This window comes from Dermacentor albipictus, chromosome 2 (genome assembly GCF_038994185.2).
Source record: "Dermacentor albipictus isolate Rhodes 1998 colony chromosome 2, USDA_Dalb.pri_finalv2, whole genome shotgun sequence".
Taxonomy (NCBI): Eukaryota; Metazoa; Arthropoda; class Arachnida; order Ixodida; family Ixodidae; genus Dermacentor; species Dermacentor albipictus.
In genome coordinates, this window is record NC_091822.1 from 80,561,980 (window position 1) to 80,576,702 (window position 14,723).

Genomic DNA, 14,723 nt, shown 5'->3' on the forward strand with positions numbered 1-14,723 from the left:
ACTATGGTCTGCTCGCGTCAGCTCTCGCTCGCGCTTGTTTGGTTTGCTTGGTTTGGTCTAGTTCCCGCTTGTTTCGATTGTCGTGCTTTGCGATTGATTTGTAATCTAATCGTATGCGCGACGCGAATTGTGTAGTACTTCCTTTCTTCAAGCCACGCGGCACCAGTGATTACAATGGAACCCTCGACGAGTCAATGTACAAGAGCCGACGCGCTTGACCCGCAATCAAATTTTCGAAGACTGCCGGCTCTGCTACATGCCTCTCTCAAATTTTTTGCCTCAATATATCGCGAAATGAAAACACTTATAGAGCTGTGCTCAAATTTCGCATTGGGGAGTATTGTAATCGTCGGTGAACGTTTTTAAATACTGTTTCATTCTTGGTCTATATGTGCCCCTTGGTCAATATATTTGTACCGCTAGCTGTCTCGGGACAACAGCAATAACGACTGGTAACTCTCTGGTATATACCTAGAATCGGATCTGTGTGAGGATTCTAAAAGTGGGTTTCACGTGACGAAGCACATTGCAGCTTTGTTTCTTGTACGTTAATTTTTGCGTTGTAAAACTGCCACGCGTAGTTGTTTTGCTTTTCGCCGGTGTTCATTTTCAGCTGATGATCACTATTATCAAGGTGTCGCTCGGCTCAAGACGCGCCTACATATCCGAAAACTCTTGAATATTGTTGCCAAAGGAGGCACATATCTGATCAGATTGCGCGCCCATGGTGTTGGGCTGCTAAGCGCGAGGTCACGGGATCGAATCCCGACCACGGCGGCCGCATTTCGGCGGGGACGAAATGCGAAAACACCCGTGTACTTAGATTTAGGTGCACGTTAAAGAACCCCAGGTGGTTCATATTATACCGGAGACCTCACACTACGGCGTGGCTCATAATCAGAAAGTTGTTTTGGCACGTAAAACCCCATAATTATTAATTTACTCTGGATTGTATACGGTGGGTCATGTATAAATAACGGATGCAATCAACTCGCGGGATTAGATTAGATAATAGACGACTGTGCTCGTCAATATGGAGAAGCAGCGCTGGCCATGACATGCTGTGGCAGTTCGAGCGTGAAGCTAAGAAAATGCAGCAGATCCAACGTGCTGGAATCTGTAGACAACGAACATTTGTGCGAGTGCATAAAGAGTCGAAACACAAGTATACTCACGCACACACACACGCACACAAATTATATTGAGCATCTTGTTAAGCGGAGTTGCTGACTACTAACGAGTACGACGGACGCCTTGAACGCATCGCGATCTTGGAGGCAGCATACACATACGTACTTAGCTCAATTCGAATCCATTCTATCCGCAGGAAGGGTTTACCTCCTCATTACCGTGCAGACGCGGATGCCAGCTTTCAGGTACTTTTTTAGTGCGAAAGCATTATATGCCCCATTAAACGAAAATCTGGCGTTGTCGTCGGCGGCGTGACCGAAAGATGGTACCAAAAATGGCCGACGGCGCGAACAGTGGGACACGTAAAAAAATGATCGCATTGACGTCAAATTTGTTAGGCAGGATGTAAACAAAGTAAATTAATGCCTACGAAAAAAAATTAGGCAAATTTTGGTCTGGGTGCGAGACGAGCATGCTTTCCCGACGCCACGTTTATTGTCATGCTTATGGCTATGGTTGACTAAAGTTGTGCCCAGCGCTTGCATTTTTGCACACGTCACGTAACTGCCTCCGTCACTTCTCCCCACGTGTCGCTTGCTCTGCGGATTCCATCGGTGCTGTGTCAACTGCGATGCGCTCCGAAGCGTCTACTTCAGCGGTAGCTGTGAAAGGTGGTCGGCCACGGAAGCACGCCTCAGAAGACGAAGTAAAGGGAACACAAAAGAAGACGACAAAGTCACGACAGACCTACCACTAGGCATGAAATAAGATTCATCGTTCCGCAGCAAAATGGTCCGAATGTTTACAGCCTGAGGCCAACGTATACGCAAACACACACACCGATACAGCAGAAAGAACTTTAATGCATGTCCAACACATCAATCGAAAATATTTCACCTAAGAGATTAAAATGCTTTCGCATACCCACACGTACGCAGTATTAACCGTCTCTACTGAATTTTTTTGCCACACTGCCGGCATCCCCCCAGCTGCCGCGGATTCGCGGAGTCGAGCGCCATCTGATGGTGCTGCAAGGAACCCAGCAGTGCGCGTGCTCCGCTGTCAATGGCTGGCCTATTCGGCAAGGGAACAGCCAAGCCGCAGCGGCCGTGGTCACTAAACCCGGCAAGGTTTAGCATATTGAAAGCTTCGCTTCGCTTTCAATACGCTGCCACTGTTTGGCACAGAGGGCTCAGCATAATGGCACGACACTTTCAACGTGAACATACGCGCGCTTGTATCAACATTTGCTTTAGCCCGATGCGTCCAGCTAGTAGTACCATAGTACCAGGAAGCTCACCTTCGTGCATAGCCTTCGCCGCCAGCGTCCCCCCATGGTTCAGAACAACATTCATTTGGGCTAGATGGCGCATACTTGAATGAGGAAGGAACAGCGCCAACTAAGACGACCACGAGAGGGAGAACGACACAGGACAAGCGCCATCCTTGTCCTGCGTCGTTCTCCCTCTCGTGGTCGTCTTAGTTGGCCGCTGTTCCTTCCTCATTCAAGTTCCGGCCCCCATGGCTTCCGGGTAAACATTACGGTTACATAAGCTGCAGGTGCCGGGAAACGTGAGAACCAGGCAGGGATCTTTAAGTGCTATCGCGTTCCACTCATAAGGGCGAAGCTTAAGCGTCCTCCAAATTTTATAACACTTCGGTGCCCAGTCATGCCAGGGACTGGACACATGTGCATCAAGTTGAGCGGTTCATTTGCTTATGCCAGATCGCAGTATGTGTTACTGAAAAATGTATCCTCCGCTCGCCATGGGCTGTGTGTTGCGGGGCTGCAGTTGGCAAGCGGTTTCAGCGCTGGTCGCCCATATATTTATTTATTTATATATTTGTGTATTTATATCCTCAAAGGTCTCTTGTTGAAACATTACATTGATAGAATTGCGGTGGTTCGAGTGCTGTTCGCCTTTCTGGACCAAGAAAGATGGCCGCATTCTGCCGAAACGTCGCAACGAAATGTCTGTTTTTTCTGTTGAACGTGTGGCTGCACATTTTTCAATATATATATATATATATATATATATATATATATATATATATATATATATATATATATTTGTGTGTGTGTGTGTGTGTGTGTGTGTGTGTGTGTGTGTGTGTGTGTGTGTGTGTGTGTGCGTGTGTGCGCGCGCGCACTCCGCCAAGGCGACGACCTTATAACTTAGAGGTGGGTCTTTTGATACTTTATGGAACTGCAAGATAGAAGAGAAAATATCTGTCTTGTTGTCGAGTCAGTATTGCAATCATTACTTTGTTCTCGCAGGCCGAACATGTGCCCAAAGAAGCCCTGACGGTCGCAGTCAAGACATGCAACCAATTTCATAAAGACCGAGGTAGGACATTAGATGAGCACACTTGACGGGAATATGTTGAAGGTTTACAGTTACTTTCGGTGATACACAGCCACTTACCCAACTTTAGTTTGAAAAGAAAGCTGGCTATGTTTGCTAAATCCAGATTTGCACTAATGTAAGTGCGCACTTGTAACAGTGCTCACTGTGGTTAAATAAAATTGGGCTGTTACGATTGTTCGTAACAGTTGTTCGTTGTTATGGTTGTTATGATTATTCAATGTCTATCTTGCTTAATTTCTGCACCAGGACCTCTCAGCCCACAACCGTGTGTCTGCCCCAACAACCTGTTTGCGTTTCTTTCTCTTTCTTTTATATTTCCACTCTGTTAAATGCTTGCTGGAAGTTTTAGCTAAGCTGGAAACACGCTAATGATATTGTACTCGTTGTAGGAGTATCGAAGTAGGTCTTTCTCGAGCCCTTCTGTATCTTCTGTAGTGCATTATGGTTCTGCTGCGCTGTGGCAGTCACGGTGGCACACGAAGTTAGTGGAAAACAAGGAACACGCGACAAATGAAGCGCAAACTGTCAGCCGAGTTTTATTCAACGAGCGTGAGTTATACTCTCCCTCTCAATTTCTGGCGCTCTTGGAACGGCGAAAATTCTACTGACGCTGCAGTGCATGCGCGCGCCGACGACATATGTCTCCAGGCGCGCACTGGCCTCGAACCTTTCGACGAGTGTTTGCGCCTGCAGAATCTCGCCCAATTAAATGTGTACCACCGTCTTTACTTACTGTCCTGCTAATTAATGCTTCCGGCAACAACGAGACGTAAAAGGGATGCTGGCATGAAGTTAGCTCGCCCAGGAATCTCTATCTTCACTTTAATTCGCTTCGAAATGGCCGATCACCCGCCGCCGTTTCTCAGCGGCCGTGGTTGTTGCCGAGTGTGAGGGCGCGGCTTCGGCTGCGGTGCATGCATAGTTGCATGGATTCTGTCGGGAGTGGGATGTGGAAACGCTCGTGTACCGCGCTTTGGGTGGTGGAACGACAGGAATACACCCCGGACTGTCGAGATTAGTTCGGAGCCTTCCACTAAGGTCTCTCTCATTAACTTCTGTGTGTTTCGGGACGTTAAGCGCAATCGATCAATCAATCAATCAACCAATCAATCAATCGAGCAGTCGGTCGGTCGAATCCAGAATGGTCGTGTTGGATCCGGTACGGACTCGGAATGAAGATGCCGGCAGTTTCGCTGCCTACAGCAGACGATAATGTAGATTGTGATGACGGCAGTAATGAAATTACGTCGCAGTGACGAAAAAAAAAAGTAAGACACGAAGTCCATCAGAAGCCCTTCAGTAACTGAGCAATTCTATCAGCACATCGTCGCTTAACCGCACCTGTGAAAAAGATGTCGGGGTTTCTGCGTTGTCTCTGTTCGAAAGTGTGATACAGCATGACAAATTCCGCTAGGTAACCAAACAGTAAAAAAAAAAAAAGATGAGTCACTGTTGTCTTTATATATATATATAATAAAGGGAACATTAGATATCCACCCATTCGTAGCAATTGCTGCTAAGGAAACCCATACAGTTTCCTCCTCGGAAGAAAATTTTCTAAGCCTCGCAGTTGAAGGAAAATTCGTCCTGGTCCGGGACTCGAACCCAGGACCACCGCCTTTCCGGGGCAGCCACTCTACCATCTGAGCTAACCAGGCGGCTAGCAGATGGTAGGACGAAGTCGAATGTGTCAATAGTCAATAACTCGAAGCAAATGCAAGAGTTTGACGTAATAGTTCTGTGCAAACCCGCAAAGTGGAGAGAAGTAATTTATAAAGATAAATTCAGACATCCACCCATTCGTAGCAGTTTCTTTCGAGGAACCCGTATGGGTTTCCTTTGCAGCAGTTGCTACGAATGGGTGAATTTCTGATGTTCACTTTATTAATTGCTTCTATCCTCCTTGCGGATTTCCACAGAACTATTACGTCAAGTATATATACACACACACACACACACACACACACACACACACACACACACACACACACACACACACACACACACACACACACACACACGCACGCACGCACGCACGCACGCACGCACGCACGCACACACACACACACACACACACACACACACACACACACACACACACACACACACACACACGCACGCACGCACGCACGCACGCACGCACGCACGCACGCACACACACACACACACACACACACACACACACACACACACACACACACACACGCACGCACGCACGCACGCACACACACACACACACACACACACACACACACACACACACACACACACACACACACACACACACACACACACACACACACACACACACACACACACACACTATACAGGAAAATGGGCGGAAACGAAGCCGGTGGCCGGTAAATGTTGCTAGTGGTTTGAGAGTCCCTAAATTCTAATAATCAATGGCGTTAAATGTTCTCTAGAAAACAAGAGTGTTGGATGAGCACATATCGATTGCCTCCTTAGCAGTATACCTTGCTAGGTGTGTTTTTTGTAATTTTTTTCTGCACTGCTGTTTAAAAAAACCACCTGTGACGACGATATGCATTAGCGTTCCAGTTGATTTCGCGCTTCAATGCATAAGACAGAGTTGTCTTTCAAAAGTGAATGGAACAATAGTGCATTTTTACTGCAAATATGACGTACGTAGCCTGAAACCGGGGCCATTCTCAGAATTCAAGTCTACGTGCCCTGTCAATTCACCAGCTACAATTGGAAAATTCCAATCTGTGATGTCAATTGATTAGTGAGAAGCTTCATTAGTAAACTTTCGTTAATTAGTCACTTATGCATTTGATTTCTCGTGGAAGTAATGTCCGCCTCATCAAGTGCGTTCAAGGGTTAAAATTGTGCTACCGCCACAGGTGTTGTTATCTTTTTTAATTTGGTAGAGCTAAAAGAAAAAGCGCCCTGTTTATATATTCTTGGCATTGTCCACATGCTAGGGCTCACAGACCCTATTGGTCTTCAGCAGTGCTGCTTTGCTCCTGTTTAGGATCATCGTTTCGTGTTTTAGAAAGTAACTTCCCTGTTCTTGCAGGCTCAAGAAAGCAGCGTGTGATCCTAGAACTCAGTATTAAGATTGCTTGCTGGTGCAGGTGACTAATGATATCCAGATGACTAAACGGGCCCATATGGTCTAGGAGACGACGCGTACAACAGGCTGATCTTGCAGTTCAAGTTTATGCGGACGCAGGCACACGTACGTACAAACACAGACACGAAATGCTACGCTATCGCGCGACATCGTCGGCGCTTCCGGCCACGCCTGTTGCGCCTCGCATCGGCGTCGCCTTCGCAAACTATATCGCCGGCCACCTTGCGCTGTTCTGCCCAGTGCCGGTGATCAAGGCGACGTGGGCTGGGGACGCCCACCGGGTGCTCTTCTTCAGCGACGTGGAGGACGACCGCGTGCCCACCGTCACGGTAGGCGTGGCCAACGTGGAACGCGGTCACTGCGCCAAGACGCTGGCCATTCTGAGGCACGTCGTGTCGCACGGTCTGCTCGAGCGCTGGCTGCTCGTGGCCGACGACGACTCCCTCATCAGGCACGTGCACGCGCATTTTCACGCACGCTATGCACGGACGCCGGCAATGTCCACAGCAAACTCTCCGTCTTCCTGTGAGACCGCGTATCCCAGGACTGCAGCTGTTGGCAGCTGAGCTCTCGATAGCGCCTAGTCTTCAAAAGGACGGGTGCCCGTAGCTGCTGCTTTTCTATGTGTATGCTCTGTACAAGCTCTATACGTGTTCCTGTCCGGAAAGGAGCACATACAGGAGCACTACTCTTTACCGCTGCTGAGCCCCATCTCTACGACACGCCTCTATAGCGACACGGTCATTGCTCGATTCTCTCCCCTCCTTCGTTTTGGATCTCTCGCAGACCTCGCATGCACCAGTTAGAGGGAATGGTAAATGCGAAGGGCTCCTGGCGAGACTGAGCAAACATTTCGGCCCGCAAAGTCGTTGTACCGGTCCTGATCGTGTTCCCGCACCGAGTGGCCTCTCGTGGTGAACTCACGTAGACTTAATTATGCGTAACGTTTTGACCTTTTATAGAAGGTGCTTAATTGCGGTGAGTGTGCCAGCGTAAATATGGGCCTCGTTGACCTTTGCAGAGTTTCGTGGTAACATCGTGTAAATCTCTCAGCTCAAGTTATATATTATGGATATGAAAATTCTGTTGCATAGATGCGGGTAACTTGAATTCGGTTGTTGTGTTAACTGTTTAGGCGAGAGTTGCATTCGTTCCTGAGAGTTGTATCTGCGGGAAAAAAAATGAAACTATGGTCGAGCCGTTGCCTTCCGTGCGCTTTCCGACTGGCGGACAATGTCACAATTCAGAATATAGTGCGTAGGCGATTACTTCCGCAGCGTGACATGCAAAATGTGTGCTTTAGGAATTACGGATTTCCCTACGCTTTGGCCATAACGTGCTATCCCCCTTCTTCCAGCATACCGCGCCTCCTGGACCTGTTGAGTTGCTTCGACTGGGAAGACGACGTGGCGCTCGGCGAGCGCTACGGATTTGGTGCAGCTACTGGGCGCGGCTACGACTACCTCACGGGAGGCTCGGGGTAGGCACTTTCAGTGTCTCGCTCTAGCCATTAAAAATAAAGCAGCCCTCAGTTCGATGAGAGTATATGGCGAGATTTCAACTTCGACCCTGGCGAGCGCAGATTTGTAGTGGTTACAAATAGCCGTGATGAAAATATATATATATATATATATATATATATATATATATATATATATATATATATATATATATATATATATATATATATATATATATATATATATATGGCTCGTACAAACCGGTCGCACACGAGACAGTATGAGGGAGAGATTGTGACTATATACCGTGGGTGTATTATTATTATTATTATTATTATTATTATTATTATTATTATTATTATTATTATTATTATTATTATTATTATTATTATTATTTCGTCTGTTTCAGCATACGTGCACAGTTGCGTAGTTTTACTAAACCAAGTTTCAGTGCTCGCGATCAGCAAGACAGTCTACCTGTCAGCACGATAACTGAAAAGGGAGAAAGAAAGACAAATAGATTCGTTCCCGTTTCGCTACCATGCACGGAGTAGAGAAGAAATGGAAATGAAGAGGCGGGGAGAAGGCAGAAAAGGAGAGAGAGAGAGAAAGCAAGGACAGGAAAGGTAGGGAGGTCAACCAGAAGAGTATCCGGTTTGCTACCCTACACTGGGGGTGGGGGAAAGGGGAATAGAAAGAAGAAGAAAGGGAGAGAGTAAGCACAGAGTACGTGTGGGAGGGACACTATGCACAGGGACACTATAAACGGTCTCTTAAACCGGTGTACCTCAAGTATTGCAGTAATGCACGATTCGCTTTTCGTGCCAGTGACGGGTGTGGCCACGGTCCGAGTATCTTTGACTCGGTGAAAGGTCGTAAGTCTAGTCGGTGTAAAGTTTCCTGCAGAGAGAGGCGTTGTACATCATAGTGGGGGCAAGTACACAATAGGTGCTCGATGGTCTCCTCGCACCCACAGTAATCGCACATCGGGCTCTCGGCCATTCCCAAACGAAAGGAATATGAGTTTGTAAATGCTACTCCCAGCCACAAGCGGCACAGCAAGGTTGCTTCACCGCGGGAAAGGCTAGATGGCACTTGTAGCTGTAGCATGGGGTCCAGTTTATATAATCGGCAGTTGAAGGCACCTGAACTCCAGGGTTCTTGCGACTTTTTGCGTGCATGTAGGCGAAGTTCCCTGGCAGCGTCAGACCTCGCCATAGGTATGGAACGCGTCTGGGTATCGTCGTGGGCAGACCGGGCAGCCTTGTCTGCTAGGTTGTTGCCGACAATGCCACAGTGAGCAGGAATCCATTGAAATGTAATGGTGTGCCCTCTTTCCAGAGCATGGTGGTGTACTTCCCTGATGTCAGATATCATCTGCTCGTATACTCTGTGACGTAATGCAGACTTGATGCTGTGAAGGGCTGCCTTAGAGTCACAAAATACGACCCATTTCTCTGTGGGCTCTTCGGTGACGTACATCATAGCGGCATGGAGAGCTGCAAGCTCTGCTGATGTCGATGTAGTCGTGTGCGACAATTTGAATTGAACTGTAACCTTCTTGGCTGGAACGACGAATGCGGCAGTTGAGCTAGCACGTGAGGTCGAACCATCGGTATATATATGTATGCGGTCATGATACGTCTGGTGTAGTAATAGGAGCGTAAGTTGCTTCAGAGCCGGCGATGGATGATTGGACTTTTTTGTAATTCCAGGAATATCAAAATTCACTTGAGGCTGTCGTAGGCACCACAGGGGAGATGAAGGCTTTGTCGCCGGTGTAAAAAATGACGGTATGCACTCTTTATGAGCGCTAATCACTCGTGAAAAGGTCGCTTGAGGTCTTTCGGCTGGTAGGGAGGTCAAATGATGGTCGTGGATTCTTGACAGATGGCGAATGTGCGCTCTGAGAGAGTCGACAACTACGTGTGTCTGGATCATATGGTCCCCAGCGATGGCAATTGTTGCTGCTGTTGACGTGCACCGAGGCAGCCCTAAACACGTGCGTAGGGCTTGACCTTGTATGCTCTCCAAGGCGCGAAAGTTCGTCTGGCATGCATTTGACAACACTGGTAGACTGTAACGTAGGAGTCCGAGAAACAGTACCCTGTAGAGCTGCATCATAGAACGGACTGGTGTACCCCAGTTTTTGCCGCAGAGAAACTTAAAGACCTGAGCAATGGCAACCAATTTCTTCTTCAGATAGACGCAGTGAGGGCTCCACGAGAGGTTGCGGTCAATGATTACACCCAGAAAGCGATGTGTCTTAGAATAGGATACCGCTTGACCATTAATTGAAACAGGATATGATGACATTTGTTTGCGCGTAAAGCCAACCAATGCGCACTTTTCAGTAGACAGGCCGTGTCTACTGAAAAGGCCTGTCTACTGTTTTCAGAGACAGGTCGTGTCACCGCAGAAGCCCAGATGCAAATGTCGTCGGCGTATATTGAGACGTGAACTGACCGCGGTAGGTACTCCGCTAGTCCTACCAAGACGAGGTTGAACAGAATGGGGCTCAACACTCCACCCTGCGGCACACCATGCCTGATGTAATGTTCCGAAGTTGGGCCGTCTTCAGTCTGTAAGAAAAAGCACCTCTCAGTTAAATAGTCCCGAATCCATTGATACATCCGGCCACCAACTCCAACAGCCTCAAGCGAGTTCAGTATGGCCTCATGGGCGACGTTGTCGTATGCTCCTTTAATATCTAGAAAAAGTGCCACTGATAGGCGCTTGAGGCTTTTTTGATTTTGGACCCAGGTTACGAGGTCAATGACGTTGTCGATGGACGAGCGACCTCGACGAAAGCCCGTCAGAAAAGGAAGTGAGCATGTACGCACATATGGCTCGACGAAAGCCCGGCAGAAAAGGAAGTGAGCATGTACGCACATATGGCAGATCAGCGCCCAGCCAGAGGCTGTCGCACGTGCTGCTGGTATGCGAGAACCGTATAGGGCGCTCTGACAACCTTCTGTGTGGATGACGGCCGACGCCAAGGTAACGACAACGTTCTGCTCCTTGCCGGTGTGCAAATAGCTGCGTTGCACTGCGTTGGCCGTCATCAGGGAAAGTAAAACATCAATTAAGGATTTGACCTCTTCTGATTACTTCTTGCCATGTATAGTTTCCCTTTTGCTCTCCAAGGCTCTTCTTTTTTTATTCTGCATGCTTTAATATTATTTTTTCAGTTCCTGCGTCCTTCGTTTAGTTGTGTACAGTTTCCACAGAATCCTGTTCTTCTTTATTATTTTTTTATTTTTGCTATTGTGCGCGCATGTGAGGCAAAGCAGCCTCACTGGTGGGCGTGTTCTTTACCTACAGGATGGTGTTCAGCCGCAAGACCGTCGAGCGGATCATCAACTCGCCATGCTCGTGTTCGAAGGCCGACTCTCCTGATGACATGACCTTGGGAGTGTGCCTCAAACAGCTGGGCGTTCCCATCACGCATTCGCCGCTGTTCCACCAGGTATACGCGTATACGTCAGCATGAAATGTAACGCGGACAGAAAAAAGCCAACGGAACCCCTGTTCCCCGTAATCACAAGGGAGTGCTAAATGTTGTCGTTCCGTAACCGGTCTTCAAGCATCATGTGGGCACATACGCACATTTGCATCGCCGATACTAACGCTGGTGAAGCTGGAAACGCAAGAACGCAGTCTAGTCCTTTCCGGCTGGTTCGCGCTTGAACTTGTGCTGATATTGCGTGCATGTACAGTCGCGTTCAATATAAGCTGCAACACTGTGCCCGTAGTCGAACGGCCCGGCTCCCAAGACTGCACATCAACGCCGACATAGGAAAAATTGGAGCACTGAACACCGTTCAAAATACTGCTATTTGTCAAACCAATTTTCCGTATGTCGGCAACACCTTAGACGCCCCTTCTGCCACGAGCACCGCGTTGCCACTCATATTGAACGCGACTGTGCGTAGGTACGTCAGCTGCGCCTCCCAATGGGCTGCATTTACACAGATTTTACGGGACACAGCTGCGGAAAAAGTACACCCGTGATATATGTGCTTGCTGCGCGCTTGTTATCTCAACACACCAACATGCAAAAATTTGAATTATTTTTTTAAAGCGACGCTGAGCAGCAACGCTAAAACATGCAGCGTAGACAAATTATTGATAGATCATTCTTTCAATACTATACTTTCGCTCGTTTGACGGGAGAGCTTGCAGGTAGTCGATTACATTGTGAAGGCCAAACTTACGGGTGTCCGAATATTGGCGAATCAAAGGTTGTTAAATATTTGCCTCTGTTCAAATATCAACAATAACGACACTTATCGGAGTGTATACAGAGAGAAAATCAGATGCAGATGATTTCAAGTTAGAGTGGCGAAAGTGCCTTCTCCAAGCAGCCTTCGCGCCAGCGGGCGCTTAATCATCACGTGACAATTAACCGCGCGCGTCATCGTGGCCGCCATGTACGAACCTGTCAAGAAGCTGCGTAAACAAGAAATGTAACAGCACGTTAACAGAACAGGCACATATCATACCGAGTTACGCCAGCCGTAATAATAATGTAGTGAAAATCAGTCCCCGTAAAGAAGCAATAAAATGCACTGGGAGCTGATATGGTACACTGACGTCATCGTGCCCGTCAAGTTTGGATACCATCACGGTGAAAAGCTGCGCCCGTGACAACTATCTATTGGGCCAAACTTTAAAGAAAAAAAAAAGTGGCGCATCTTAGACTAATGTCGGTATGCAGTCCTTACTGAACTATTCAGAAAATGTGGCAGCGTTGGCAGTTAGAGTTCCTCCACGTTCGTTCCCGTCCTCCGCCCTCCTGATGGTCTGAGTACGTTCGGATGTAAATATATTGTATGTATATATATATATATATATATACATATATATATATATATATATATATATATATATATATATATATATATATATATATCGTGTGTATATGTATATCATATGTATATATCTTGTGTATATATCGGTGGGAGCTCTAAGAAGTGCATGGTAAACTTCTAAATCCTTTAATCGATTACAAAAAATTGTAATGAACCTTGTTAGACTGGGCGGGCTCCTCACCAGCTGGCGATAGGGTGTTCTCGGAGTTCCTATAGATATATTCGTGCAAGCTTCTGCAGACTTGAGCGATATTATCCATAACGACAACCCCAGCTACAGATTCTATGTGGAAATGCTTGCGAACTTCTAGGGTTTCGGTTTCAGTTGACGCTGTTCATGATATGTCTTTTAAGCTTCTGTATATATATATATATATATATATATATATATATATATATATATATATATATATCCGCTAAAGCTTTTTCCGCCTAACTTGAATAAAAAAGATACTCCCCGCCACTCAACGAGCCTCGGATCCCTGTTTTGTTTGTTTGTTTTCTCGTCGCATTTATAGTGTCACTGTCGGTCTATATTTGCAGCCTCTGGAATTAACGACGCCTTGCGACCTAAGTATACATGTATAGTCTGGTGAATCTGGCGAATCGTTTAGTCGTCACTGTTGAATCAAAGGTTAATTAGCGACTTCTGCAAACGTCCGAAACACACACATACGTCCGAACGCCGTATGTGTTTATCCTGCAAACGACTATCGACATGTAGGCTGTTTTGTGGGCAAGGCCAATTAGGGTAACGATAAATTTATTTACCACGTTCGTGCTTACTATTGTACACGTGTAGGCGGGCTCTAGCTAGACAGTATATTGACATTTGTGCACTCGTGCAATTGTTTATCTTTTCGCACTTACGGCACATAAATTCTGCGTTTCTTGTAGGCGAGACCAGATGACTACAGTCGTCAGCTCCTGTCTCATCAGCGGCCCATCTCGTTTCACAAGTTTTGGATGATGGACCCAGTTGCTGCCTACCGGAAGTGGCTTGCGGATATTCCATACAACGCTACCCGACATGAAGAACTCTGACAGCATCAGTATGCCTTAGTTGCAGCTATAGAACCGGTTCGTTTCGCGGGAACAGATAACGAAAGCCAAGTGCTTATCAGAGGGGGTCGGCCTCTCTGGCGACCGCTTGTCGTACCGTATATAATTGTGAAGCTCACTGCAGCTGTTTTTACATGTTATGTAAAGCGAAAGCACATGGCTACGCTCTAGTTTAGAAATCTTTTGTAAGCAGCTGCGAACGAAAAGAGGGCAGCTAATAAATCAAGCTGCTCGTGTTAACTTGTATGTGCAAGTGTTCTAGTGAAGGTAAATAAGTTCAGTGTATTAGAGCGTTTTCGAGCCTTCAAATAAATATTTTTTTTTGTTTTTACTGTGGCAGAACCGAAGTCCTCACGAATGAGCTTCTTTTTCTATTCATTTGCATTCCTGCGGGACACATGTAGCCTCAACGAGTGCCTTTCGCGCAGGTGTGCATCTTAGTGCGTGAGCGTTTTTTTTTAATCACATCACTTCTTTAATTCATCACCGTTAGAAGAACACACTGGTTCAGGCCAGCTTCTTAGCTGTCGCCTTCTGATAATTCTCTCTCTTTCCCTGCCTCCCATTACGCCGCCGCCGTCACCTTCCTCATCCTCGCCACCGCTGTCATTAGGGATCGCGAACTCGTGCCACTGCAGCAATGCGTACTTTGAAGCCGGACGCGGGTCCGTTACACGCGTCACATACCCCATCTTCAACCTTAATTCCATTCTCTTCAACAAGTACC

The 14,723-nt window shown here is 47.0% G+C and overlaps 1 protein-coding gene across 1 annotated transcript in view; it reads left to right on the forward strand.

Moving 5' to 3' along the window:
- The window catches only part of LOC135896066 (beta-1,3-glucosyltransferase), a 42,897-nt gene extending 28,565 nt beyond the window's left edge, over window positions 1–14,332 (forward strand). Inside the window, exons 8-12 of the mRNA XM_065424397.1 lie at window positions 3,410–3,479; window positions 6,841–7,051; window positions 7,958–8,080; window positions 11,385–11,529; window positions 13,832–14,332. Of these exons, the coding sequence (XP_065280469.1) occupies window positions 3,410–3,479; window positions 6,841–7,051; window positions 7,958–8,080; window positions 11,385–11,529; window positions 13,832–13,978 (696 nt within the window). The 3' untranslated portion in view covers window positions 13,979–14,332. The remainder of the gene's footprint in view (window positions 1–3,409; window positions 3,480–6,840; window positions 7,052–7,957; window positions 8,081–11,384; window positions 11,530–13,831) is intronic.
- The last annotated feature ends 391 nt before the right edge of the window (window positions 14,333–14,723 follow it).